Source organism: Metarhizium robertsii (genome assembly GCF_000187425.2).
Source record: "Metarhizium robertsii ARSEF 23 chromosome Unknown MAA_Scf_37, whole genome shotgun sequence".
NCBI classification, from domain to species: Eukaryota; Fungi; Ascomycota; class Sordariomycetes; order Hypocreales; family Clavicipitaceae; genus Metarhizium; species Metarhizium robertsii.
Window position 1 is genome coordinate 15176 of NW_011942179.1, and position 26267 is coordinate 41442.

A 26267-nucleotide genomic window follows, 5' to 3' on the forward strand; every position below is an offset into this window, starting at 1 on the left:
CCGCTTTTCCTTCAACGGGGATGCCATGCCACACTTATCAATGGGACGCTTCTGGAAAGTGACATATGTAACGCTACCAAGGGCTATAGCATGGCACACCCGTTTCAATGTTACATTCTCATTCAAGGAGCTAGTATAAAGTGCTTTGGATTATGAACGCTGATGACGAATGCAGAGCTGAAGCTGTTGCAGTTTGACTTCTGTAAACAGCACACTTGGCCCGGCGACAGTGGAGGGTGGTCAATATTTGACACAACATGTCCGAACCGGCGCCGAGCCCACAGAGAATTATTATCTCGGAAGCTTCGGCACTCTTCACTGGGTGCTCCTACAGGTACCTTAACCCACATTGTGTCAATAGCACCCGGCTGGCACATAATGAGTCCAGGCGCTTACACTCTTCCACTCGGATATTTTATGTCTCCCGGGCAAGGGATTCAAGTCTAGACCAAGTTACAAATAGCTTGGCTTGATGGAGATGCATGTCCATAAGCAGCCACTTAATAACAATGGCATGGTCAAGCGAATTGAGCATCCGAGCCTTGCACACTTTCCAACCAGGAATGACAAGGAAGAAATTCAGCTACAGGGAAAAGAACTTTTCAAGAGCCAACTCGTGGAAATTATTGGCTACCTAGTTGTCTCTTTACGCTACGTTAGTCCTTGACGCGGTCTTATAGGCCATAACCTTCCTGTTTTGTCACACTTTTATGTAACTGAAGCGTTGAAACGTCCCATTCCAGCTCCTACTCGGCAGATAGAAATTATGTCGTACACTAGAATCCGAGAAACCACACCAAGAAACGAATACTCCGTGGGGTCCATTTCAGTAGAAAGTGAACAAAATACCATGACGTGATCTTGGCGTTTGAAATCCGTACGTCTTGTGATGTTGGTCTGCAGGCGTTTCCTTTGCTGTCCGCCCGTGCAGATCGACTACAGGCCGTGTAATTCGATTTACATGTTCTGCAAATACTTGCTGCACTGTATGCAACACCGCAACCAATTTAACCCATAGTGATTAAATGTGTGATGCATCTTACGTAACGGTATTTGGGGTTGTTGGCTTGTTATATTCTAGACCGATGCGCTGAAATATTACAATGACTTGAAGTTTTCCCCGCTGACTATGAGCAATATTTGCATATTTTGAGGAATAAGAGTCCCGTTTCTTCTCCCATAAGACTTGAATTTATTTCTGACTTTTTTCCATTTATAACCCGGCTGGCACTGGGATACCATCTCAGACCTGAGACTCACCATGATGCACTTCCAGAGTCAACCAATCATTTCACATCCTACCGTTGGGGAAAACGTCATGTCCACAGACAATCTTCAAGATGTGAAAAGCGTGTCTATTGACGACATTTGGTCTCAAAATGCCTCAGTCCCCGAAAGTGTAGAGGCCTGCGTCCATGGTCTTATCAAGCGCACAGTTTGGGACTTTCCCAATCGCCAAGCTGTGTGTTCTTGGGATGGCGACTTGACATATCAACAACTAGACAATATTTCTAGCACATTAGCTCATCATCTTGTCGACATTGGCCTCAAAGTCGGAAATCATGTTCTCTTGTCCCTTGAAAAATCGTTGCTTGCACCCATTGCAATCATGGCCGTGATGAAGGCCGGCGGAGTGTCTATTGCCGTTGACGGCTCCTTTCCTCAACTAGGAGGCCCGGAGTCTTTGAAACAACTCTGTACCTCTTTTTGTATCTCTTCAGCAGCAAACCATCCAGCATTGACAGATTCAGGTGTGCAGGACATCCTAATTCTGGATCACCAATTTCTATTGGAGCTTTCAACCAGGCCGAGATCTTCACAGTTGCCTAAAGTGACTCCTTCAGATGGCCTCTTTTCAACTTTGGACGCAACATCGAAGAATTTTTCTGCAACGGGTACTGTTACCCACAGCCAATTCAGTAGTGCCATTGTATATCAACAAAGGGCGCTTGGATTCGGCAAACACACTCGTACCCTTGATTATATATCATATACATCCCCTGTGGCCTGGTGTTACTTTCTACACACATTATCCTCTGGGGGCTGCCTCTGCATGCCCTCACCTCATCGCGATTCTGGCATCGTACTGCCCAAGTCAGCACCTGGCAATGCCAACTGCGCATTTGTTACGCCGGATTGGGCTCATGATCTAAACTACGAGGATATATCAACTCTAGTTCAAGTCAACTGTTTCAGCGAAGAGACTAGCTTGTCGGAGCTCAGCCTAGGAGAAACTGAGCTGACAGTCTTTAGTGCATATGGATGTGCCAAGCTGGCTTCGGTCATCCCTATCGCAAAGACAATTATCCCCTATAATGGGGAAGATCAAGCTCTTTCTAGCGATTCAGGCGTCTTCGATGGAGACTGGAGAGTCAGTTCAATTAAAGCCTCCATGCAATCATTGGCATCAGATGAGTCAAATATGGATGAGACCACATTCTCCCAACGAGTATATGGACTGTGCCTATGGATAATTGACATGGACGATCCAACGTCACTTGCGCCAATAGGAAAAGTTGGTGAACTGTGGATCGAAGGGCCTTTATTAGGTCAAGGTGGTGTTGATAAAGATCAGTCTTTTGTGGAAAACCCTCCCTGGCTGGTAAATGGTACTGAGAACCATCCAGGCCGCAATGGATTATTGTTGAGAACCGGTTCCCTAGCCAAATACAGGCAAGATGGGACCATCCAGCTATTAGGAAAAGGTCTAGGAGGTGAAACTTGCGTTGTCAGTGCTGACTTGAGCGCCTCTGAGCTTGACCTGAGACGGTCTATTTTGAGAGGCCATGGCCAAGATTCGGAGCTCTATATACAGCATGATGAGGCTTCCCAAGATGAAGTTGAATCCACAATGCAAAATATCTGGGCCGCGATATTGCCCGTCGATCCGGCGATGATTAGCAGGGATAGTCACTTTTTCAGAATGGGGGGCGATATGGTTCAGGCCATGTTGCTTTGCAAAGCTGTCGCATCTTCTGGCATGTGCATCAACACAAGAGACATCTATAAACACCCCTTCCTGAAGAATATATCAGAGGTTTGCCGTCGACATCGCTCGAAGAATAGAGGAGAACCTAGACCGGCTCTCCTGTCTGCCGTCGAAAGCCGAGAAGCACGCTCCCAGGTTTCTCGACTATGCAATATTGAAGAATCTAGAGTATTGGATATTCTTCCCTGTACGCCTTTACAAGAAGGACTACTGGCTCTGACCGTAAAACATCCTGGTGATTACGTTGCAAGAAATGTTTTCAAAATCGGCAAAAATGTGGAACTCGTTAAGCTGAAAACGGCATGGGATTATGTTGTTATGATGAACACAATTCTACGCACACGCATAGTCAGCCTTCCTGATAATGCACTTGTTCAGGCAGTTTTAGCTGAAGAAACGCACTGGGTGGAAAGTCTGGCGGAAGAAGACTCAGTGATGAGCTTGGGAACACCTCTCACCCGATTCTCCCTTCTTCCAGAGAATGCTGAAGGTGATCTTTTTCTATTATGGGAAATCCACCACGCTCTATACGACGGATGGTCAATGAATTTGCTACTCCAAGATGTGCAAGATGTCTATTACGGAAATGAGATTCAGGACTTGGAGTCCATAGATGCATTTCTTGATTACGTCACTACTATGGATAAGAACTCTCGGGACGAATTTTGGAGAAGCCAGTTTGCCGGCATCCAAGGCTGTCATTTCCCAACTCCCAAGAACACAGATAACCCAAGACCTGATCAGAAGCTCGAAGTGTCTGTATCAGATCTAGACTGGTTCAACAGCGACTTTACTTCGTCAACTATACTCCGTGCGGCTTGGTGTATTGTGTCTGCGCACAACACGAATTCAGACGAAGCCCTGTTCGGCGTCACCGTGACGGGTAGGCAAGCTCCAGTTTCAGGAATCGAAAGGATAACCGGTCCTACGATTGCAACCGTTCCTCTACGCATCGTTCTAGACTGGGACAAAGACGTGGAGTCAATATTGCATCGTGTACAGCAACAGTCCGTTGACATGATCCCATTTGAGCAAACTGGCTTACAGCATATCCGTCGCCTGGGAGAAGAGCCCAGTCTAGCCTGCAACTTCCAAACGCTTCTTGTTGTGCAGCCCCCAAGTAGTGGTGGTAGCGTCGAGCCAGAAGAAGAGTTCTTGACCGAAGCCCACGGCGGGGAAAATGCAAACAAGTGGCAAGACTTCAGTACTTATGCTCTAGTTATTGAATGCCAATTGGAGGCAAAGGGTGTTCATTTGCGTTTAGGATTCGACTCAACACTAGTTTCGGAGACGAAAATGGCACACGTTGCTGCCAACTTGGAGACGGTTATTCGCCAATTGTCTGACCCGCGGGTAAGGAGGCAGACATTGCGGAACGTATTTCGTGAAACACTCACTCCTTTTGGTCTAGATCAAATCTGGGCCTGGAATAGAGTTGTGCCAGAGCCTACAGAACTGTGTGTTCACGACTTGATTACACAGAGAACCTTGGAGGACTCGTCTGCCCCCGCCATTTGTGCATGGGACGGCCATCTTACCTATGGCCAGTTGGCTGAATTTTCCGAGAATTTAGCACAGAGACTAGCCAGTCTCAATGTTCGCGGCTGCCTCATCCCGTTATACTTTGAAAAGTCCATGTGGATGCCTGTAGCCGCGGTAGCTGTCATGAAAGCCGGCGCCGGTGTTGTCGCTGTGGACATGAAGCTACCAGAGGAAAGAATACGCTCGTTAATCTCACAACTCGGGTCTCCGGTGGCGCTATCATCTGCCGAAAACCAAGACTTGGTAAGAAAGATAGCTGGCAGCGGCGACGTGTTGATCGTTGGCCCCGGACAACAATGCCTCGAACCTTTACATTTGCCCACAAAGTTGCCCCTGGTACAACCGTCCGACACCGTGTACACGGTATTCACATCTGGTAGTACTGGTACACCTAAAGGTGCGATGGTGTCACACGGCAACTTCTGTTCAGCTATCACGCACCAGCAAAGGCGCTTGATGTTCTCCCGCAGCTCTAGGGTGCTTGATTTCTCATCGTATGCTTTTGATGCATCATGGTGCAACATAATCCATGCCTTGACGAGTGGAGGCTGTCTGTGCATACCCTCGGCCTATGAGAGAGAGAATCAATTGGCTGAGTGCTTCAAAAAGTACAATGTGACCACGGTAGATCTGACGCCATCTGTTGCACGTATGCTGGGACCAAAGGTGCTGTCCGATCTAAGTACCCTTATCCTGGGCGGCGAAGCCGTCGTCCCTACTGATGCTTCTCTGGCTGGAGACAAGACTGCCGTCATCAACGTATATGGGCCAGCCGAATGCACACCTACTGTTACTTTATCTGAAGTCTCTGCCGAAGGAATTACCATCGGTCGGGGCGCCGGGGTTTGTACCTGGGTGATCGACGTGAATAACTCGCAATTCTTGGCACCTCTTGGTGAAATTGGAGAGCTCTGGGTTGAAGGGCCGCTTGTTGGCCAAGGATATCTTGCAAATCCTGACAAAACAGCGACAGTATTTGTTAAAGACCCGGCTTGGCTTTCCAGAGGAGCCCCCGGCCACCCCGGACGGACTGGCCATGTATACCGAACTGGTGACCTCGTGCGATACACGAGTTCTGGTGAACTCATCTTCGTGGGTCGCAAAGATACACAGGTCAAGATACGAGGACAGCGTGTGGAGTTGGAAGATCTCGAGCACCACATTGCAAGTAGTATGGATTCGGTTAAAAGCAACGACATCAAGACCTTGACTGTAGTTGCAGAGACGATTCGACCAAAACAAGCCTCGAGCGCCGTCTTGGTAGCATTTGTTGCACTCGAAGGCTCCGAAGCCGAGTTGACTGATGAACAGCATCGAATGCTAGTCCAAAGTCTTGTCCAAGTAAGCAATGATCGCTTGCAGGAAAAAATTCCAATATACATGGTACCGGCTTCCTATATACCAATACGGAAAATTCCCATGACCCCAAGCGGCAAAACAAACAGACAGCAGCTTCGAGACATTGCAGAGTCAGCTTGGAAAGAGTACAGAAAAATGCCCGACAAGACTGCCACCCAGGAAATACTGACTGATGTTGAGAAGCTGCTTCAGCAAATTTGGATGGCGGTCCTTAATTTGTCTGCTCAAGAGGTTTCAGTTAACAAGGCTTTCACGAGAATAGGCGGCGATTCCATTTCGGCAATGCAAGTTGTTGCTCAATGCAGACAGCATAACATTTCCATTACCGTTGCAGATATTCTACAGTCAGGAACCATAAGGCAATTGGCGTCACATTGCAAGTCTATCTCGCGCCATTCAATGCCCGATGACGATGAAGGCGTCGACGAGGAGGGCTCTGAGCCATTCGACCTCTCACCTATCCAACAACTATTCTTTGACGCGTATCCAACTGGACTCAACCACTTCAATCAAACTTTTGTGCTAGAGCTGGGATCACTGGTTCCTGGAGCACGATTTTTTGCCGCCGTCAAGGACCTTGTTGATCGCCATGCCATCCTTCGGAACCGTTTCCACCGCCCAGCCGCGGGCGCAGCGTGGAAGCAGAGCATAGCTCCCAAAGGTCCATCCTCCTTTGCTTTCGTGGAACATCATGTTTCGAATCGGGATGAGGTCATGCTTTTGTCGCAATGGAGACAGGAACATCTCGACATTGAGAATGGCCCAGTGTTTGCTTGCGACCTCTTCAACATTGCTGGGGACGTTCAGCTTGTTACCCTCTCGGCACACCACCTCGTCGTTGATCTCGTCTCGTGGAGAATTATCTGGGGCGATATTGAAGATCACATCAGGCACGGGAACCTGATCTCGACCCCATCGACGTCGTGGAAATCATGGCTAAGGCGTCAAATTAGGGCCAACCGTCATGCCTCTCCGATTTCAGTGCTGCCATACAGCGTTCCGCTTCCGGATCTGGAATTCTGGGGACTTCCCTTGGGTGAGAACACATTCGGCAACTGTACCCTAATCACGGAGGAATTCGAGTCATCCGTTACCAATGCGATATTTGGAGATGCCAACGAATGCCTGCGAACGGAGCCTGTGGACATTTTGCTAGGTGCCATGGCGCACTCATTTCACCGAATTTTCCCGGAAAGATGCTTACCCACTATTTGGCTCGAAGGACACGGTCGTGAGTACTCGCAGAATCTCCCTGTCGATATTTCAGGAACGGTAGGGTGGTTCACGACTCTCCACCCTGTTCCTATCCCCGTGAAGCCCGGTGACTCCGTTATAGAAGCTATCAGGTTTGCCAAAGATATCAGGAGAAAGGTCCCTGGAAAGGGTCAGCCTTACTTTGCCTGCCGGTTCTACAGTGAATCTGGTCGCGAGGCCGCCAAAGGACAAGACATCACAGAGGTCACCTTTAATTTCACCGGCAGATTTCAACAGCTTGAAGCTGAAGAAGGATTGTTCAAACGCCCTGAGCATCTTGGCGATAGTGATTACGACATGGTTGATGTATCACCGACAGCTCACCGTCTTACCATGATTGAAATCACCGCCGATGTGGAAGACGACTGGCTCATGGTATCGTTCCAAGTTCATCAAAACATGAGACACCAAGAACGATTGCAAAGATGGGCCCAGGAGTTTGGAACATCTGTACGGAGCGCCGTCACCGAACTGTCCAAATCGCGTGCCAGCTTCACTCTTAGTGACCTTCCGCTGCTACCAATGTCATATGGTGCTCTAGACGCCTTGCTTTGCCATCAGCTTCCCAGTTTAGGAATACAGGCTGAGAATGTGGTTGATATTTTGCCCTGCTCACCACTCCAGCAGGGCATTCTACTGAGCTCAGAGAAGGAATCTGCCTCGTATGCAACTTGTTCAACTTGGCGCTGCTTGGCTACCGAGGGAATGGCGACAACGATTGAGCCCGAGAGACTACGAACCGCGTGGACCAGATTGGTACAGAGACATCCGATTCTGTCTACTGTTTTCGCTTTACATCCAGAAGGAGATGGTTTCATTCAGATTATTCTGAAGAACGCCAACGTCCAGGCCAAGTTTGTTAAGTCTGGCTCACAAGCCCCCGACGCCATGCTGAATACTCTTCAACGGCCGCATTTTGAGGCCCATGAGCCCCAGCACGTATTTTTCGTCTGCCAATCTGACAACGGGGACGTTGCTTGCAGGTTAGACATCAGCCACGCCCTCATGGACGCGGCTTCCATGTCGGTCATCTTGCAAGAGTTGATCAACTTGTATGACGGCATTGTGCCTGCTCCAGTGCCGCCATTTAGACGTGTCATGAGCCATATTTGCAGCATTCCCCGTGCCCAGCGTATTTCCCCATGGGTTTCTATGCTTACTGGAGTGACTCCTTGTGAATTCCCGCTGGCAATTCACACCGCCTCCGCAGGTGATGAGCGCCATGGCGACATCCCCGTGCCGCCTTTGGAATTGGCCGAGGTCTCTAGACTGTGTATGAATCTCGGCATCACTCGTGCTGTTTTCTTCCAGGTTGCCTGGGCCATGGTCCTTGCAACTTTTACCGGAATGGATGAGGTTTGCTTCGGCTACTTGGCCTCGGGCCGGGATGCTCCTATAGATGGCATTGAAGGGATCGTGGGACCGCTGGCAAATTTACTCATCAGCCGCATTGATTTGAGAGATTCGCCTCGCAGCGTCTTGGAGTCTGTGTCCACCAGGTCGATACAGCATTTGGCCATGCAATATGCATCACTGGCCGAGATCCAGCACGAATTGGGTATTTCAGGCAAGAAATTGTTCAACACATCTTTGTCCATCAGGGAGTCGGATAAGCTAAAGAGCTATGAAAAGAGGAGCTTGTCATTTGAGGCCAGTGCTGGAGAAGATCCCCATGAAGTAGGTTATCTGAATGATAATTTCTTACTGTGAGGAGTCGCCGCTAACAAGTTGCAGTTTGACATGGGCCTCAGCGCCAGCATTGATGGCAGCAACATTGATCTTGTTGTGGAGTATCGCGAACCTTATATCCAACAATCTGTTGCTGCTCAGGCATGTGATGTCTTGTCCATGGCCGTGACTTACCTCCTTCAGGCCAATTATGACAATCACTTACCCAAGGGCGATGATGGCTCAATAACTGTGTCCTCGAATGTCTCAGTCTTTGACGGTTTCTACAAACAGATTGTTGGAACTGATGAAGTCACAACCACCGCCTTTTGGAGAGAGCAGTTTCAAGGAACTACGAGCAGTCATTTCCCGTCACCGCCAGGAGTCCAGCGACCACGAACCTACAAAGAGGTTTCGCTCTTCCAAAAAGGCGGCCTCCACCTCGACAGTGACATTGAGTCTCGTACTTATATTCAAGCAGCTTGGGCCATTGTTGCAGCAAGAATGCTGGATTCCACAGAGGCAATATTTGGTCTCGCATCTGAGGAGCACTCCCTACTACCGGTTCGTATCCCAATCGCCTGGACCGGCAATGTGAACAATCTCCTCCAGTTTATTCAGAAACAGGGAAAAGATATGGATGTTTTCAAAAGAACCGGACTGCAACGAATCCGCCGCATTAGTGCTGAAGCTTCTCTGGCATGCGACTTCCAGAGCGTTCTCTCCGTCAATAACGATGATGCTCAGCAAGTGCAGTCGGGCGACTATGCCATATTTTTGAAGTATATCAAGACACAGTTGGGGTCTTGCGTTAGCATTAAATTTGATTGCAGCACACTGTCCGAGAACGAGGTCACACGGCTGTTTTATCAATTCGAGCATGTGCATCAGCAACTTCTCAGCCCGGCAGCAAGAGAACTCAGGGTGCAGGATGTGTCAATGACGAGCAGCAGAGACCTCCAGGATATTTGGACTTGGAACGCAAAGCTTCCCGAAGCTGTGTCCGACAACATGCCTCGCATGATCCGTGAGACTGTCCACCGACGACCTTGCGCCACTGCTATACATGCATGGGACGGGTCCCTAAGCTACCAACAGCTTGACGACTTGTCTACTACTCTGGCCTATCATTTGAGAAAGGTTGGGGTCGAAAAGGGGGACATGATTCCGCTGTGCTTTGAGAAATCCATGTGGATGCCAGTATCTGCATTGGCCATCATGAAGACTGGTGCTGCGTGTGTTGCTACAGATCCGTCCAACCAGCCAGAGGAGCGTCTACGAGGCATGACGGCACAGATTGAAGCAAAGACAATCTTGGCCTCTGTGGCCTATACCGACATGGCCAAAAGGCTAGGCGCTGACAAGGTCATATCAGTGGATCTTGAACGACTATTCGAGTTCGCCTTGTCTTTGGACCACGAACCCAGCCTTCCGGAAATCGATGCCTCGGATATTCTGTATATAATATTTACATCCGGCACCACGGGCGTGCCCAAGGGTGCCATGGTCACGCATGGGAATTACTGCAGCGCAATTGTTCACCAAAGAGAGTTGCTTGGCTTCGAAAGCAACTCGCGCGTTCTGGACTTTTCATCGTATGCGTTCGATGTGGTATGGTCTAATATGCTGAATACCCTGACGGCAGGCGGATGCTTGTGCATACCATCAGCGGAAGAGCGGCAAGACAGCATTTCGGGCTGCTTGGAAAAGTACCAAGCTACAGTGGCGGATTTCACACCATCCGTCTTGCGCAATATCGAGCCAAAGACGGCCCTCACGCAGCTGTCCACGATGCTTCTAGGTGGCGAGGTTGTCCTACCCAGCGACGCACAATATGTACGTGAGGGGGCACGCGTAGTCAGTGCATACGGACCGGCAGAGTGCACGCCAACCAGCCTCATATTGCCCTTGACTTGTCACAGCGACGGTGGCTTGGGTCTTGCATCCGGGCTATGCACCTGGGTTGTTGATGCGGATCATCCTGACAGATTGGCGCCCATTGGGACAGTAGGCGAGCTTTGGCTGGAGGGAGCCCTCGTCGGAGCAGGGTACGTCAACAACCCGGCGAAAACAAAGGCAGCTTACGTCCAAGATCCCGAATGGCTTCTTCGCGGCGTTCCTGGCAAGCGGCCTGGCCGCCGCGGCCGAGCGTACCGCACGGGAGATCTGGTGCAATACCGCGAGGACGGCAGTCTCGTATTCAAGGGCCGAAAAGACACGCAGGTCAAGATTCGCGGACAGCGAGTAGAGCTGGAGGAAGTCGAGCATTATGTGCAAGATGCGGTTTCTACTGCAGCGCAAGGCAACATGGTCACAGTTGTAGCTGAGACAATCCGGCCAAAGGGCAGCCACGGAATCATGTTGGTGGCATTTGTTTGTTTGGGTTCCGGGGACGAAGTGAGCGATCAAGACTACGAACAGGCAATACGAGGTGCAACGCGTGGTGTCGCAGGAGAATTGGGCGAGCGGCTACCGCCATTCATGATCCCGAGCGTGTACATTCCGGTTCGAAACATTCCCATGACGCCGACGGGGAAGACTGACCGTCGGCACTTGCGCAGCTACGGGTCTTCTCTGACGTTGACGGATATCGCCGCGTTGAGTCGCACTGAGGGCGAGCGCAGGGCGCCGACGACTGATTCCGAAAAGTTGATGCAGGGACTTTGGGCTGAAGTGCTCAACATGGAGCCTGGCAATATCAGCATCGACGACAGTTTCTTCCGCATCGGGGGTGATTCCATCGGGGCGATGAAGCTAGTTGGTTTGGCACGCAAGACTGGCTTGCCACTTGCTGTCAAGGATGTGTTCAAGTATCCGGTTATGCGGGATCTGTGTACCCTTTTGTATTAGTCGAATGTGATTCAAGTGATTGGGGGGAAGAGCGCGATCAGAAGACGAGCTTTGTGATACATCCTACGGCCACTTGTCTCGGTTAAAGCAATGCATATTATTGAATGTTGTTTCTCAACATTAGTCCAATCTTCTTAATATAGTATCTAGGTATTGTAACTTCAACGCATCTGCAAGTTTCTCAGTCTATACTAGACTCCGAGGCGACCATTTAGCTTTTTATCACTCATCATGATTCTTGGTAAGAAAAGGGGCCAGAAAATGGAGACTAAAAGCGAGGAGTCCGGGCAATCTGGGGCCGTGCCTTGTTCAGGTTTTAATTAGGCGCGTACATTCTGGTAATGCAGCACGGCAGATTCAGGCGTTTAAAATCCAAGCACTCCTCGATGCTAGCATGATGTCGCGTTGCGATCCGGTTGCTCAGTGCGCATAAGCTTCTAGGGCTGAAATTGTAGAACATTGAACCTTGTTCACGAACCAAGCTCATCCACAAGACCACCGTGCCGGACTTCCGGCTGATGGTACGAATAGCCATTTTGGGGAGTTGCACATGTGGCTAATTTGTCTCGTGCAACAAGGAAGGAACACCGCAGATTCTTTCGCTAGGCAGCAAGAGGGTTAAAAATACGAAACAAATAATATGTTGTGAAACCATCCTCGAAACGAGCGCTTTGTCCACAGACAGCTGTTTGACAAGACTATAAATGCTGCATATGGTTCATCTGCATATACGCCAACTCTGCGATTGCCGGCGCCTGAATTGGTGTCAAGATTGCGTCTTTGGCATCATCGCCATATGTCTACACCTAGTTCCAAAAATTGAATTTATAAACACGATACAAGGCAAGGGTCATGATTAGTCTTCTACTCTTTGCATGCGAATTCGCGTTTCTCCATCAACGGACTATGTAGCGTGCTGGGCTCAGGCCCGTCGACCTTCCCTGTTCAAACAATCAGCTTTAGCCTGTAGCGTAAAGCTTTGAGCGGAAGTCGAACCGTCGACCCCTCGTGGCACATAAGCTGACCAATCTAAAAGTCATGTAAGCATTGTGCTGAACATGGTTTCCGCGTAGTGCCGGTTAAACGGCAAATCGAATTCAGCCTCACGCAAAATGGTATTACACAGGGGCGTCTAGGCCGCCAGTCCGAAATAAAGAAGGGACAAAAGTTTTTTTTTTGTATAGAGCATTCAAAGCACACAGAGAGCAATTTCTTCGGGGTCTACCAATCTTCGAAGCAATAATTTGCGACCATGTCTCGCAGGCTGCTTACGCTTCTCTCTGTGGCGGCCATTGCCAACGCCGTGGGCAACTTGACCAGCAACGGATGCGCTGATGCTCCTGGATTTCAGAGCTGTCAAAACGTCGCAAATCAAAAGATCGACGCCTGTTTCTCAAAAACCAAGGGCGACGGGGTAGCTCAGCAGGCCTGTGCGTGCGAAGACTATATCCTGAACTACAACTGCTATGCGGCGCACTGTTGGAACCGTGTCTGGGAATGCGAGTACCAAGAATACCTCGTCTCGTATCTCATGGACTGTCCTATCGCCAAGTTACCTGTTCCGTATTTTCCCATTCCGGACAATGCTGCCGGTGCTTGCTCATGCAACGTCGGCAAGGTGTACAAAGCTATTACAGACAGCATAACCCAGGGCGCGAGCTGCATGAAAAACGTACATGGCGCGGATACCATTCTACGCGGTGACAAGATTGGCGCTTGTGGCTGTTGCGAAATCAGCGGCGCCATGTCGAGGTGAGCAGGCGCGTTGTGCAAGTTGTATTCTCGGTCATGCTTTTTGCCGCAACGTCTGACTGTTTTGATCTAGTATTTTCGAGATATGTCCCGACACGAAACCCGATTTAGTCGGCATGGCCTCGGTATCCAAGATCCAGACCCAGCTCGACATCAACTTCCGCGAATGCCAGCCGATGACCAAGATCAACTGCGCATCAGATCTCAACTTCTCGTTGGCAGGCGTGAGCACATATTTCCCGCCTAGCAGCTTGCCTACCAGTGGCACCGCGACTTTGAGCAACAATCCTGGATCTGTTACTGCACCACCGAGCGGCTCCGTCTTCTCCTATACGAATGGGGGCGACAAGGTCATTTACACGATTACTGCGGCTTCAGCGAGCAATGGAAAGGATTCTGAATCTGGGGCTTCCAGCTCTGCTGCAGCCACCACGGCTTCAAAGAAGAGCGCAGCTGCGTCTGTTATGGTGCCGAAAGGCTTGAACATAGCAACTATTGGGTTTTCTCTCGCGGCAGGGGCAATGGAATGGTTGTCATATTGACTTGACCGAGAATTGGCGGGTATCTGCGTTTTCTCTACGCAAACAAGATGAAGCTGTTTCGGCGCAACAGGGCCTTCCCTTGGGCAAGCGAGGCGGTCTAATCGAGCAACTTCTTGTATAAATAGACTTCTTTGGTTAACTAGGCCTTGAGGAAAACGAAGGATCTTTAATACCAAAGTCTTTTATTAGATGAATCGAGTCATGATACTCCAAGCCTTTAGCCCTTGTCACAGTCAGAGGGAAGAGGCATACAAAATATCTGAAACCGCCTTGTTAAGAGGGTGGCTGACTGATAGTTACTTGAAAGTACTATCAACGATTGGCCCTTGTGTTCCTTGAGGAATGAAATGTCTTTGCTTTGTTTTTTTTTTTCTAGAAGAGAAGTGAACGCTCAGGGTCTTCTATCGAAGTCACCTTTAAAAGTCATGTCGGTTACACAAAGGTTCAAGTACAGAAGACCCAATTGCGGTCTCGTGGATTTGTCTTATCAAACTGCTCGCGACACACAGCCATATCGGGTTGCAGATAAATTTAAATATGTAGGTCCCAGGATAGCATATATCCTGCCAGATGAGCAATTGCAATTTAAGGGCTAAAGCTAAAGATGGAGTCTGAGTCCCAGATCCATGAAATCGGCAGAAACTCGGAACAATGATTGAGGTCAACTGGTACATAGAATTACTAGGGCAAGTACTGTGTGCCTTGGTTCCGGCCGCTCTTCCCCAGCAGTTAATATCACTTTCAACCCAACATTGAAGGTGCCAGTGGACTACAGCCAGTATGCTGCTCCAGGAGCTGCTATAACAACTGGTAGTTGACACTCAATGAGTATGCACCGCCTAGCTTGGTGGTAAATTCGATGATCTTTATGCCTAGTCTTGGAAACACGTATCTTACAGCAAGGTGCAAGCCATCATTACCAGCGAGACCAACAAGAATAGCTGCCAATTCCAGTTCATACGCTCCTCATGACCGCTTGGATAAGCTCGTGATAATATTCAAGCGGCGCTCCGTGTTGGCGCGGCCGTTGACAAAGTCGGGGTATCCCAGTGTCAATTCGATGCCACCGAACAGGATGCGATCCACAGCCTCGACGCCCAGCATGAAGCTGCCAAGAAGAGATGAGCATGGCTTTTCCCAAGCGCGAGGCAACAAGTCGTGACTCACCTGTGGTCCTGGTTGCCAACTTCATATTTCCATGAGCCAAAGCGGCCCCGGGACAGAATGTCCTTGTTTTGAAGATGGGGCAAGATATCTGCCAGGGCGTCATTGCGATCCAGGTGTGGCGTAGGATATCCGTGGTCGAAGCGCCGGACATATGTGCTGACAATCTCATCTTCAGGGTCTAATAGCTCCGTGTTGACAAGGCCCTGAATGCAATCCGCAAGAAGCGTTTCATGGTTGACAGGCTTGTACGACGACTCAGAGACCTCGAGCATAAGAGACCAGTAGGGTCCTGGCTGCGGTGCCGACGATTTTGGCTGCTTGCCGTTGGCCAGTTGCTTGGTGACTAGTTCAACCTTGTCGTGCGGCTGGTTATATGGGGAGTAGTTGGAGAAGATGGTGGCCCGGTAGAAGGGACAATTGTCCTCGGAAAAGTACAGCTATTGATGATGGTTAGCATCGGTTTGGATGCATTTCGGGTGGACGCCCGTGTAAGTGCTGACCCAGCATTTGTCGCCGATACGCTCGGGGCGTTTTCCGCGAATGCCAACACCAATTACGTTAGTGGAGGAGTAAAACAGACGCTTGCACATCTGCTGGAGCTTGACGTCGCCCATGGACGCGGCGAGGTGGTCAACAGGCATGGTCGAGATGAGAGACGAGTATTTGACCACGGTGCCTCCAGTTCCAGCCGTCAGTAGAATCTTGCTTTGGGGGTTTACCTTGGACTCACCATCTTTCAGATACACCTTCTTTGCGTCAGCGTCGACCTTTGTCACAGTGGCATGCTGACCGAAGCTCGTCTTGTGCTTGTCCAAGGTGTTGGCCACGGCGATCCAGATGCCACCGGTTCCGCCACGCGCCGGGAAGCGGAAAGTAGCATTGGGCCCCCATGGTCCAGCCACCTTGTTCAGCACAGCGTTGGACGTGAGAAGCTTGACATTAGGCGCGGCGACTCGCTCTCCGAGCCACGTCGCGTTCATCTAGAATGAAGAAGCGTCTGTCAGCTGGGAACTCGAAACAACGGTAAACCCGTACCATTGTTGTGGGAACGGCCCAAACTTTAAAGTTGTACGGTCGCATGAAGATGTCGGTCAGGCGTTGTCCCAGATTCCGGATATTCCACTCGTCAAAGTTCTTGGGTTTGTCTGCGGGATCACGGCCACGGGCCTGCAGGGCAGCCTCTATGATGCCCTCTAGGCATTTTGACTGCTCCTCCTGAGGCAGCGCGGCGATGCTGTTCTGGAAGGGGTAGGCAACCCACTGGCCTTGGTAGCGGCAGTACGAGATGCGCTTGTGCGTGTACCAGTCGTCGGGCTTGGGCAGGGCTTCGTTGAGGCAGTCGTCGAAGTAGCTGTAGTGGGAGAAGATGACATGTCCACCAACGTCGAACAGCTAGAGATTTTGATCCATGTCAAAAAAGAAGCACGAGCAGAGAGAAGCCGAGGAACTCACAAAACCCTCTGGAGTGACATCTGTCGATGCGAGACCACCAGGCGTCGTATTCGAGTCAACAATGAGCCACGACGCGCTGTTCTTCCGTCACAAGCTGTTAGTGACCACGAATGGGGTCGTCATGATGATTTTGGAGCATACCAATTGCTGAAGGCGCTTGGCAGCACCCAGGCCAGTTGGGCCAGCACCGATGATCAGGACATCGACCTCACTTTTTGTCATGTCAGCGCATGCTTGCGTAAGGGGATGGCGTGCGTACATTTGTTGGCTACTGCCCATGATGGAGAAGACGGGATAAGTGTCTGGCGTTGAAGATGCGTCGTCACGAGGCTCTCGCCGAATGCACTGGTTGTATGTATTGAACAACTGGGGAATAGGAGCTGGATTTAAACGCAACATTGAATCGCTTGGATGAAGCTGCAATGTGCCCCGTTTTGCCTCCCCGCCGTCTTCACCGCTCTTGATTCGTTTTCCTCCACATGCATTGACCAAATCTTGGCATTTCAATCTTGATGAATATGGACCGTGTAGGGGGCACAGCGCCAGGAGCTGCATCCATGTCCACCAGTTGACCTTGAAGAGCCATGAATGTAACGTGTCCGGTCGGCTTGAAAATTGGGTGTCCCACGCATACATACATGCATGTATATACCTTGCCGCGCCGCCTTCCAAGCAAAGTTGGTAACCCGACTCCTTGTCTTGATTGGACCTTTTGCATAAATGGGCGCAACAAGAAGACGGGGCACGGCATGTGCATCGGATGTTGATCCCTTTGCTAGTTGTAAAGCAACAACTGTGACAAGGGCTTAAGCTTGGAGCAATGACTCAATTCATCTAATAACAGTCTTTGGTATCAAAGGACCTCGGTTTTCCTCAAGGCCTTATTGACCAAAGGGGCACTGGGTCTTTAAATACAAGAAGTCGGTGAGGGACTTTAATCTAGGTCTCGTGACTGTAGCCCTTGTGTAACCGTGTGACAACAAGAAGGTGGCCATTACTCTACTCCTCGGTGCTAAGCTACTTCCTCCTCCTCGTCTTCAGTCTCTTCAATTCTCAGAGCACATATAATCACAGCGCCAGGCATCGCCATGCAAGATGCCATCAACAAGGGTAGCCCTAGCCACTGCCCGCCCCAATGCAGGCCTAGCCGGAAGCTCGAGGCAACAATAGGACCAGAGGCTATGAAACCCAGGGCTTGAAGCAGCTCCATGACGGAGAAAACCATGCCGGTGCCTGCATTTCTGGCCGAATAAACAATGAGACTGCGCATTGCCGGCTCCAAACAAAGGCTAAAGGCAGAAAGTACAATGGCCACAATAAACACGGGCAGCGTCTCTGCCGAGCCAGTAATCCAGGAAGAGACTATGATGAGCGTGATGCCTATTCGTGCCGTCCACGAGTCTTGTCGAATTGGCATTATTCCAGCTCTGAGGACAAGGTAGTTTGTGAGCGGAAGAATACATAGAAATAAACCCAGCATTACGAAGCTCCGAAGAGAAATGATCAGGTCGGCCTGTATTTCGCCTCAGTCCAATGCTGCTGTGAGAGGCTTTGAGTATTTCTGCAGACGTACCTCTCCCCAGGATATACCGTAACGCTTCGTAGCATACTGCGCGTACATTGACGCAGCCATCGTTTTGCTTGTGTGCGCAAAAAACATGCTCGAGAAAAGCAGACACAGTTTTCTATTGCCCCATATCACGCCCTTTAATGGCGGTAGAGCTTCCGTCACCAAAGATTTGGTTCTTGTGCGAATCACGGATACAAATGACCTGGCCGTCTTTTGGCGGCTAATCGCTTCATCGTTGCACAGCGTTAGCGTCTCAGGTAGTAGAAGCGACGTCAAGAGCCCAAGGAACTGGACAAGCAGCGATACAACAAACGTGAGCCATTGCCCCCGAGAGAGAGTGGCGTAGGTGATTGGTCCACTAACGAGGACAGCGACGAGGCGCGAGGTTGTTAAAAGCAAAAACGTCATGGATCTATCAGTAAATTATGGCGTGAGCGTTGGACCGGTGCGAATTGTAAGGAATCAAGGGCATGGGGTGGAACTTATACGCACCTCTGTGATTTGGACACGACATCATTCGCCATGGCATACAGGATTGTCAAGGCAATGGCCGAGCCACCGCCAACAACTGACGTGAGAGGCACGGCCCAAAGAAGCCGTGACGGAAATATATTAGGAAAGCGGCCTTCAGGGGCGTTTAATTCTGGTGTCGGTTTATGAGGGCCAAGGAGAAGACATACAGACGATCATTGCGGTCAGATTATACAGGGTACCTCCAATTGCCGATAGGATGACAATGGGCTTGCGGCCATAGACGTCAGCAGCCATTCCGTAGGGAATACTGAACAGTAGTGTCGGCAGCAGACCAAAGGTGCTCTCCAAACCCAACACCAGCGACAGCTCGGCCTGCACCTCTGCGTCCTTGCAGCGCAGGTCCGCGACTGGGTTCGTGACGTTAGGGTGGAGGATCTGGCAGATATTTCCCTCCATGGTCTGAGTCAGGGCCGTGTGGAAAATACTAGGATACAGCGTCAAGAAGAACATGGAAATGTACCCAAACACAAGAACAGGGACGTGGTGCGACGGGGCCTGCGATTGTACCGTGCCTGTGCCATCCCGGACTATGTCTCCCCGGGCCAAAAGAGGTTCCTGCTCTTGACTGACCGCATTAGAAGAGGTCATGATGCTATAGATTTGACTGGGGAAAAGGTAAAGAGACAAAGCATTTGGCAAGATGGCCTTTAGGGTGGCATTTTATACCATGGTCCAATAGCCCGTCTGGCTCATGACTACGTTGGACCCATCCATGGCAGGCAACATATCCAATTTGGTGCTACTTGGATAGGTAAGCGGCTGATGTATAGAGTATATCTTGTTACATTCTTCAAGAATATTAATAAAACAACCCATCTTGAGAGTCCTGATCGCCCGTTTTCCATTAGAACCTCAACATCCCCCGTCGTTTCTATTCTCGTCCTGGCTTGGCCATATCGATCGATTCCAAAACATCTAATCAACTTTCACCTGTGCCAACATGACGCATCTATTATGTGAAGCCTTGATAACTGTATCCTTGATTCTGTAATGTTGGTCCAGGGCTGTATCCGCACAATGCACGGTATGGTTGAGGCGCGAGATGAACTCTGGCACTGGCTTGTTCATTGACAGTGCGTAATGCATCAGCTCCCAGTCGTACAGGCAATGCACGACATGAAGCCGATGTTCCGACCACACATGTGGCGTATGCATGAGGAGCTCAATGTCTTGCGGCAGCTCCTTTGTGAAGTTCGAGTCGGCGTACCACTTGAGCGCTCCCTGCGCGCGTGTCAAGTCCCAATAACGCTTGTAGACCTTTTCATGGAAGCACTCGGGCGGCTGCCATGAGTAGTTGATGGCGTCAAACTTGCAGCCCAGAGCTAGAGCTTCTTCCGTGTTTGATCCGCAGCGGTTAATGGAGCCGCCGTCAGATGAAGGCCCCAATCGCAGAGCGAGAGCTTCCAGAGCAAGTGTTGCCAGAGCCAAGGCGGCGATGATGGTTGCGATGGCTACGACAACTAGTTGTTTTGTATCAAGGGATGGTGTAAACCTGCGCAAGCAGTATCCGTAGGTCACATCTTGCTGCGCCTTTTCCCCAATTCCGGATTCAACGCTGTTCTGTGAAAGCAAGCTTTGGTTGTCGCTCTCTGCTGACAGGCTTGAACGCGGCATGATAGAAGGAATATGGCATTAGCGAGGGAAGGAAGTGAGATGACTGAGGTGGTGGTGGATGCCTGACAATCGCAGGAGAAATAGACTGCCGACTGCTCAGGAAATCGCCATCTGAGTGAATTAGGTAGCTAATAAAATAGACTACTACCTGTTAAAAGCTGGTATTGGTATACTTGACTCTGCAGTCTGTTTGGAGCAAAGGCAAGCTACCCTACAGTCTCTTATTTCGCTCTAGCATGATTTCAATCTTGCCTTCCGCTGTGCCCCTCCCGGCGACAGCTTTGTCACTCGCTGTAACAAGTGTCCCGGTTTGGTTGCCATCGCTTGGGCGGCAGCGTCATTATCATATTGAATGGTGATCAAAAGGAGAATATAACACATATAATCTCGGAGAATGCTGTTTCTGGCGAGTCCGACGTAGCATTGTCCACGGACTTTGACCGCACTTCCCGGTTTCTCTGCCTGCAGTCAGCCTCTTCGTTTTGGATCAAACTGCCAGCGTGCTCTGATGCCCCCGCTTTGGCAGGATCGGCCCCACTCGGCTACACGTGGGATTCTAGTCGGCTCCACACACGGGACGGACCAGACGGAAGCGGCGCCGCCAGGCCATAATAGGATTAACCCCGCTCTACTTATCCTGGAACGCCGCAAATAACTTGAGATGCAGCAGCCTGCATCAGCTTAAAAGTGACAGACCTATCACATCAAATACTCAACGACATGCTTGCATTCGCAATGCGTATGAACCATGGTTTCCTGAGCAGTCTTACACAACTGTGCCGTGTGTAGTCTGGCGCCCTCTAAGAGTACTCTCTCCCTGATATGAGGCTATTTGACTACAATGTAGCTGGGGCAATTCAATATTATTAATTAGAACAGTCATGTTAGGGACAAACGTTTCCATTCGCACTAGGAGAGCTGCATGTGCTCACTGCCATAGTGCCACTAGCTCGGCAATGCACTAGCTAGACTGAAAAATTCTGCCAAACTGACCACAGGGACTCGTTGTACTTTGTCCTCAAGACAGCGGCTGAACTACCTTGGCACCAGCAATTGCCGTTTACGATAATGTCACTCTTTAGTATTGGCCAATCCCCGCCTCGTCGGCCTTGAAGGGCTGTGTGGGGTCAAGTTAGTGTGAGAGTTTAAACATTGGTAGGCCGGATGCTCAAACACACCTGGAATTGAGGATCACGCTTGTAGGGAGCGTCTTCGTCGGCCTTGAAAGGCTATACACATTCAGTGGACGTCTTGGAAATGCCGCCATTGACTACCCAAACCTACCTGGAACTGAGGGGTACGCTTGTAAGAAGCGCTTTCGTCGGCCTTGAATGGCTATGCAGACACAGTTAGCTGCTAGAAAGACCAAGGTAGACTGCTCAAACAAACCTGAAATTGTGGGCTGCGGGCCACTTCTGTAACACTGTAAGTGATCTTGAATGTCTCCTGATTCAATTGTCCCGGACTTGGCGAGAGGGAACTTACGGGTAGCATCATTGCGGACAACAATAGGAGTAGCTGCTGCCAGAACGGCCAAAGCTACGCAAAGAATAGACTTCATGGTAAAAGAGTAGAATATTCCACAATGGAACAAACTTGAGCAAAGTTGTCAAACTTTAACTTGTAGTTATGACAGCGCAACCTTTCCCCCAAAGACGGAAGGGAGGCGAGTTATATCTGCCTTTGAATGGAGCGGAAACGCACGTGTATCCAAGACAAAGCCTGTGAACGGCGATCAAGGGGAATCTCGCCGACTTAAACGCCCCAGAGCATAGGCATCCAACACCTTGAATTGTTGGCACCGACCACATCAGACTCAGTATCCATCTTATTGCATGGATAAAAACCTCTTTCTCAGGGCTCGATTATGATTTCTCCATAGACTTTCATGCAGGGCATCGATTCGGGCAACACCAGGTGCAGTAGGAATCATCATGCATAAACGAAGGCTGCATCAGGGTTTCTTGAGCCATAAGAGCAACCGACACAAATTAAAAAACCACCGGTCGAATACCTTTTGAATTGGTCTGTTGGCCGGGCATTACTACTCGGAGGTAACGCACAAGGCCGAATTGAAATACTGATGCCGCTGATTCTGTCACACAGGATCGTTATCGTTGACTAATTGATTGCCAGAATTTAATCATTTCACAATAGGCGAATTTCTACCATCCACTCGCAACCCCCCATCTGGGTGTAAACGTCGCGCTCGCAAACCATCTTCCTCGCCTCCATTTTGTAACGAGAATTTCGTCGTCTATATTTTTCTCTGTCCTTTGTTTCGTATGATCAAGAAATTTCGCAATATTCCAACGATTGCCCATGGATTCAAAGAGCATAGACGACAACGACAGTCAGTGGTCGGGACCAGAAAAGGAGCCGTTCCTGCTCAATGATGGAGTCAAGAAGCATCATCAACGTGCGTGTAGCTCGACGCTAATAATGGCCGCGTGGCTCACAAGTCACATCATCGTCTCTGCTATTCTCGGTACCGTATTGGTCCTCAACATAAAAGCCAACTTCCGCGAAGCCGGATTGCTCCAAAAAGATACAGTCTCTGCAAATATACCTGCAGAGTTTGGAGGTCTACCGGTGCGTCACGACAATTCCAAAGGCCCTTATGTCCCCTGCCAATCCACTGGCGGTCCAGAGGCAGCCCGTCAAGCTGGCTGCAAGTTCGATCTCTTCGTCAACGGATGGGTGCCTGCTCCCTGTTTTGACGGGCAAAAGCATGACTATTTTGTCGATCAGCACGACTACTACTTTTGGGTGGACAAGGAAAAGCGCCAGCGCATTCCCCAAGAAAAACTACTCGAGGGTACTCTAGAATATCCAGAGCTGTTTGTCAGTTTTGAGGAGCACTACGAGCACTGCCGGTATCTGCTCAACGCGACAAAGCGGTATGCTCACAACCAAAATCTCGGAGTTTTAGATGTACACCTGGATGAGGAACATATGAATCATTGCATCGATTTTCTCAGAGAGTCACGGGATCCGTATACTGTTGAGAAAGGAGTCATGGCCTATTTCGGATATCGAAAGTGTTTTCTTCCACGCTTGAACATGGCGTGAGTGGTTTTATTCAGCATCATCAGCCCTACTTGCCAGTTAATCAAAGGCAGCAGGTCTCTTGACCCCTCTAGAATTCTAAACTCATGCAACTGCACTTAAGAATGGCGTAGTTGGACAATACACGCTCTTTCGTATTAGTGAGACTAGTAGTTCTAAGGGATTTGGCACTTTGGGAAGCATGAAAGTTATCAATACCCGACATGGGATGGTTTCTTGCTCTGCGATTCCTTCGTCTTTTTTGGACAAAAACATTTAATAAAAGAAGTACTTAAGACGAACATTCACTTGGATAAACATTGTAATGACACTATGGAACAACTCGATACCTGCAACCCTAGGTGGCTTCTGCTAACAAGGGCTGTGTGAAAAGGGTCCGGTGTACATATGTACGTAACTGGAGCCATGTACGCCGGAATGGGTCAAATGACCACGAGCAGTCTTGTAATTGGGCAAATAATTCAATCAGCAGACGCTGACAGTGATGTAAGACCCAGGGTGAGTATTTTTTCTCCGGCCTCGCCGCGTCGTTCAGGCCAAGGCAAGTGAGCCGCAACTTTCCGTCAACATCCCACATATCACCAGACCGACCCTGAGCATTTCACAATGGGCTTCAAATACAACCAGTAAACTGATCCATCTCCATTCCAAGACAACAGAAACTAATAACACCGGTTAGCGTCAATTCGGACACCGAAGAACAGTCTCTCACAGTAGATCGCGACAACTCTTCAGATTCTTCGGCGGAATATACAAAGCAGCAGCACCTGCCATCTCGTAAAGGTTTCAAAATATCGCTCTCTGTCGCCAAAGACTTGATTTTGATTTCATTCGCACTTTTGGGTTTTATCAGTCTTGTCCAACCCAAGTCGAGCAACCACACTGATGGGGCTGCAATAGACAAGCACCACCAGGCCGCACCGGCATTTACATCCTGTGATTGTGGCAATTCCACAGCAGAGGCAGTTCAGCTGGGATGCAAATACGACTCACTGGCTGCTGCTTGGCTGCCCGAACATTGCCGAGATGACGAATTAACGGCCGAGTTTGAGCGTTCCGGGCCAGGCCCCGGGGGAAAGTGGACGTACTGGGCTGACGGCAATCACACCCAAGAGATTAGCATCGAGGAGATTGCAAAAATGGCAGATTACACAGACAGGCGATTTCACATGACTGGCCACTGGCATGTTATTCACTGCATCTTCTACTGGAGAAAGGAGCAGCGGGCACGCTTCAACGGAAAGACTGTTGAGCCGCGGTCGTACAGTGAAGCGCACAGCAAGCACTGCGGCAAAATCTTTCTAGATCCGGGTCGTGATACAATTGCTGGAGTGGCATTGAACACGGATGCGGAATAGCAAATGCAAAGAAAAGGTCTGGCCATGTAGCAGATGGTTGTTTAGCTTGGGATACAGCTACCCAAGAACTGCACACGGAGTCGGACAAATGCGCGCAAGATGACAAAAGTAATATCGTGATACTTATCAATAAATTGTCCATTCCTTCTGATGATATGTCTCGCCTGTCTCTAATCTTGGTTCGTGGCTGCTGTATAATGATGTAACTTGTGTGAGACTGCAAAGAGGGACCGATAACGTAGAACATTTTGGAGCCCAGAATGCGGGATACATCTGGTATATCCTAAGGAAGAAAGTTAATTCATCCCACGACGTTTTTTGGTACGTTTCAGGGACGAGAGCTATTAGCTGCAAGTCCCTCTTTGCCAACAGACATGTGCCAAGACGATGGATGGGTGCCTTGTTGGTAAGCTGGTGGCGAGACGCATGCACTGCGACAGATACGTCCAACGCGGGATTTTCACCTTCTTCCCTCTTGAACACTTGAGTCTTTGTCCTAGAAAGTTATCAAAAAGCGTCTGCTTTTGAGCCCTACTCCATCAAGTCAAGGCTGTGGCACCTGTCATCTGCTTGTTACTCCGGTGTTATGGTTAACCTTGCAGCCACTTATCCATCGAGTCAAATGCGGGTCAATATGCGAGTTTCACACGCGATGCGTGGAACTTTTGCATCTCACTGCCATGAACCAACAACAAGATGTTGGTCTGTAGAAATATACGAAAATGGTCTGTAAGATTGACGTCCAGGGTCGCATCAAGCCTTGAGACGGTTACGTGTGGAGAAAGAAGACGGCTCCAGGACTCTGCCTTGGTTGACGGGCGACGTGTGTAATCCTGTGAGAAACTAATAAGATGCTGATCTCAAGCAGTCATCTACCAAAAGACTCGTCGGGTGGGGGAAGGTGGCTACATAGTAATTATCCATTATCCGGAGGTTTGGAGTCATTGAGTCTTTTTGGAATCACCGATCCATGTTCATAACACATGCCGCTTTTTGAAGACCACGTTTCTAGGAACTCTGTTTAGTTATGGGTCAATAGGGGTATATAAATGTACGTAGAGCTCCGTACTAGGCACAAAAGAGGGATTTATTGAGGCCTAACCTTTCCATGCAACATGGTGTTAGTACCAAAGTTCATTGTACCAGGCCTCCTGTACCTTCAGAACTCTAACATGCATGGCGCCGCTGTAATATTAAAATTTTCGCTACAGTGTCCTAGAGAGTATAACAAGAGGTAAATTAGTGTCCTAGATAATTATTTACGGCGATATATAAACTAATAAACTTTATTAAATTAATATAAAAAAAATAAAAAAAAGGCTAGCTAATTACCAGAACCTACTAGTAGTATAATTAGTAGCTATACCTAGCTAATTAAATAGTAATATATAATTTAAAAAATAGTACACGTATTATAATACGTTAAATCTACTAGCTTACAAGGTGATTTATAACCTTACGCGCCGGCGAAAGTCTGCAATAAACTCTACGCGTACTAATAAACTTTATAATAAAAATAAAAAGGCTAAAAAAAAAGTAAAAAAATA

The 26267-nt window shown here is 49.3% G+C and overlaps 7 protein-coding genes across 7 annotated transcripts; 3 read left to right on the forward strand and 4 right to left on the reverse strand.

Annotated features, from left to right (window-relative positions):
• Positions 1-1261: 1261 nt before the first annotated feature.
• MAA_10410 (non-ribosomal peptide synthetase) lies at positions 1262-11662 on the forward strand (the record flags this gene model as incomplete). The annotated part of the gene is made up of 2 exons (XM_007828408.2): positions 1262-8821; positions 8879-11662. 2 exons carry the CDS (start codon positions 1262-1264, stop codon positions 11660-11662), a joined length of 10344 nt encoding a protein of 3447 aa, XP_007826599.2.
• Positions 11663-12914: 1252 nt separating this feature from the next.
• On the forward strand, positions 12915-13956 carry MAA_10411 (uncharacterized protein; the record flags this gene model as incomplete). The annotated part of the gene is made up of 2 exons (XM_007828409.1): positions 12915-13414; positions 13488-13956. The coding sequence occupies 2 exons, from the start codon at positions 12915-12917 to the stop codon at positions 13954-13956; spliced, it is 969 nt and encodes a 322-aa protein (XP_007826600.1).
• A 966-nt stretch (positions 13957-14922) lies between these two features.
• On the reverse strand, positions 14923-16974 carry MAA_10412 (UDP-galactopyranose mutase; the record flags this gene model as incomplete). The annotated part of the gene is made up of 6 exons (XM_007828410.2): positions 14923-15064; positions 15124-15560; positions 15624-16103; positions 16159-16515; positions 16576-16656; positions 16717-16974. The coding sequence occupies 6 exons, from the start codon at positions 16972-16974 to the stop codon at positions 14923-14925; spliced, it is 1755 nt and encodes a 584-aa protein (XP_007826601.2).
• Positions 16975-17587: 613 nt separating this feature from the next.
• MAA_10413 (Major facilitator superfamily domain, general substrate transporter) lies at positions 17588-19267 on the reverse strand (the record flags this gene model as incomplete). The annotated part of the gene is made up of 4 exons (XM_007828411.2): positions 17588-18088; positions 18149-18557; positions 18638-18770; positions 18826-19267. 4 exons carry the CDS (start codon positions 19265-19267, stop codon positions 17588-17590), a joined length of 1485 nt encoding a protein of 494 aa, XP_007826602.2.
• A 327-nt stretch (positions 19268-19594) lies between these two features.
• Positions 19595-20293, reverse strand: MAA_10414 (uncharacterized protein; the record flags this gene model as incomplete). The annotated part of the gene is made up of 1 exon (XM_007828412.1): positions 19595-20293. The coding sequence occupies one exon, from the start codon at positions 20291-20293 to the stop codon at positions 19595-19597; it is 699 nt and encodes a 232-aa protein (XP_007826603.1).
• A 1078-nt stretch (positions 20294-21371) lies between these two features.
• Positions 21372-21854, reverse strand: MAA_10415 (uncharacterized protein; the record flags this gene model as incomplete). The annotated part of the gene is made up of 5 exons (XM_007828413.1): positions 21372-21410; positions 21472-21522; positions 21578-21628; positions 21683-21708; positions 21779-21854. 5 exons carry the CDS (start codon positions 21852-21854, stop codon positions 21372-21374), a joined length of 243 nt encoding a protein of 80 aa, XP_007826604.1.
• A 761-nt stretch (positions 21855-22615) lies between these two features.
• MAA_10416 (uncharacterized protein) lies at positions 22616-24720 on the forward strand (the record flags this gene model as incomplete). Its single annotated transcript, XM_007828414.1, has 2 exons — positions 22616-23193; positions 24042-24720. The coding sequence occupies 2 exons, from the start codon at positions 22616-22618 to the stop codon at positions 24718-24720; spliced, it is 1257 nt and encodes a 418-aa protein (XP_007826605.1).
• Positions 24721-26267: the final 1547 nt, after the last annotated feature.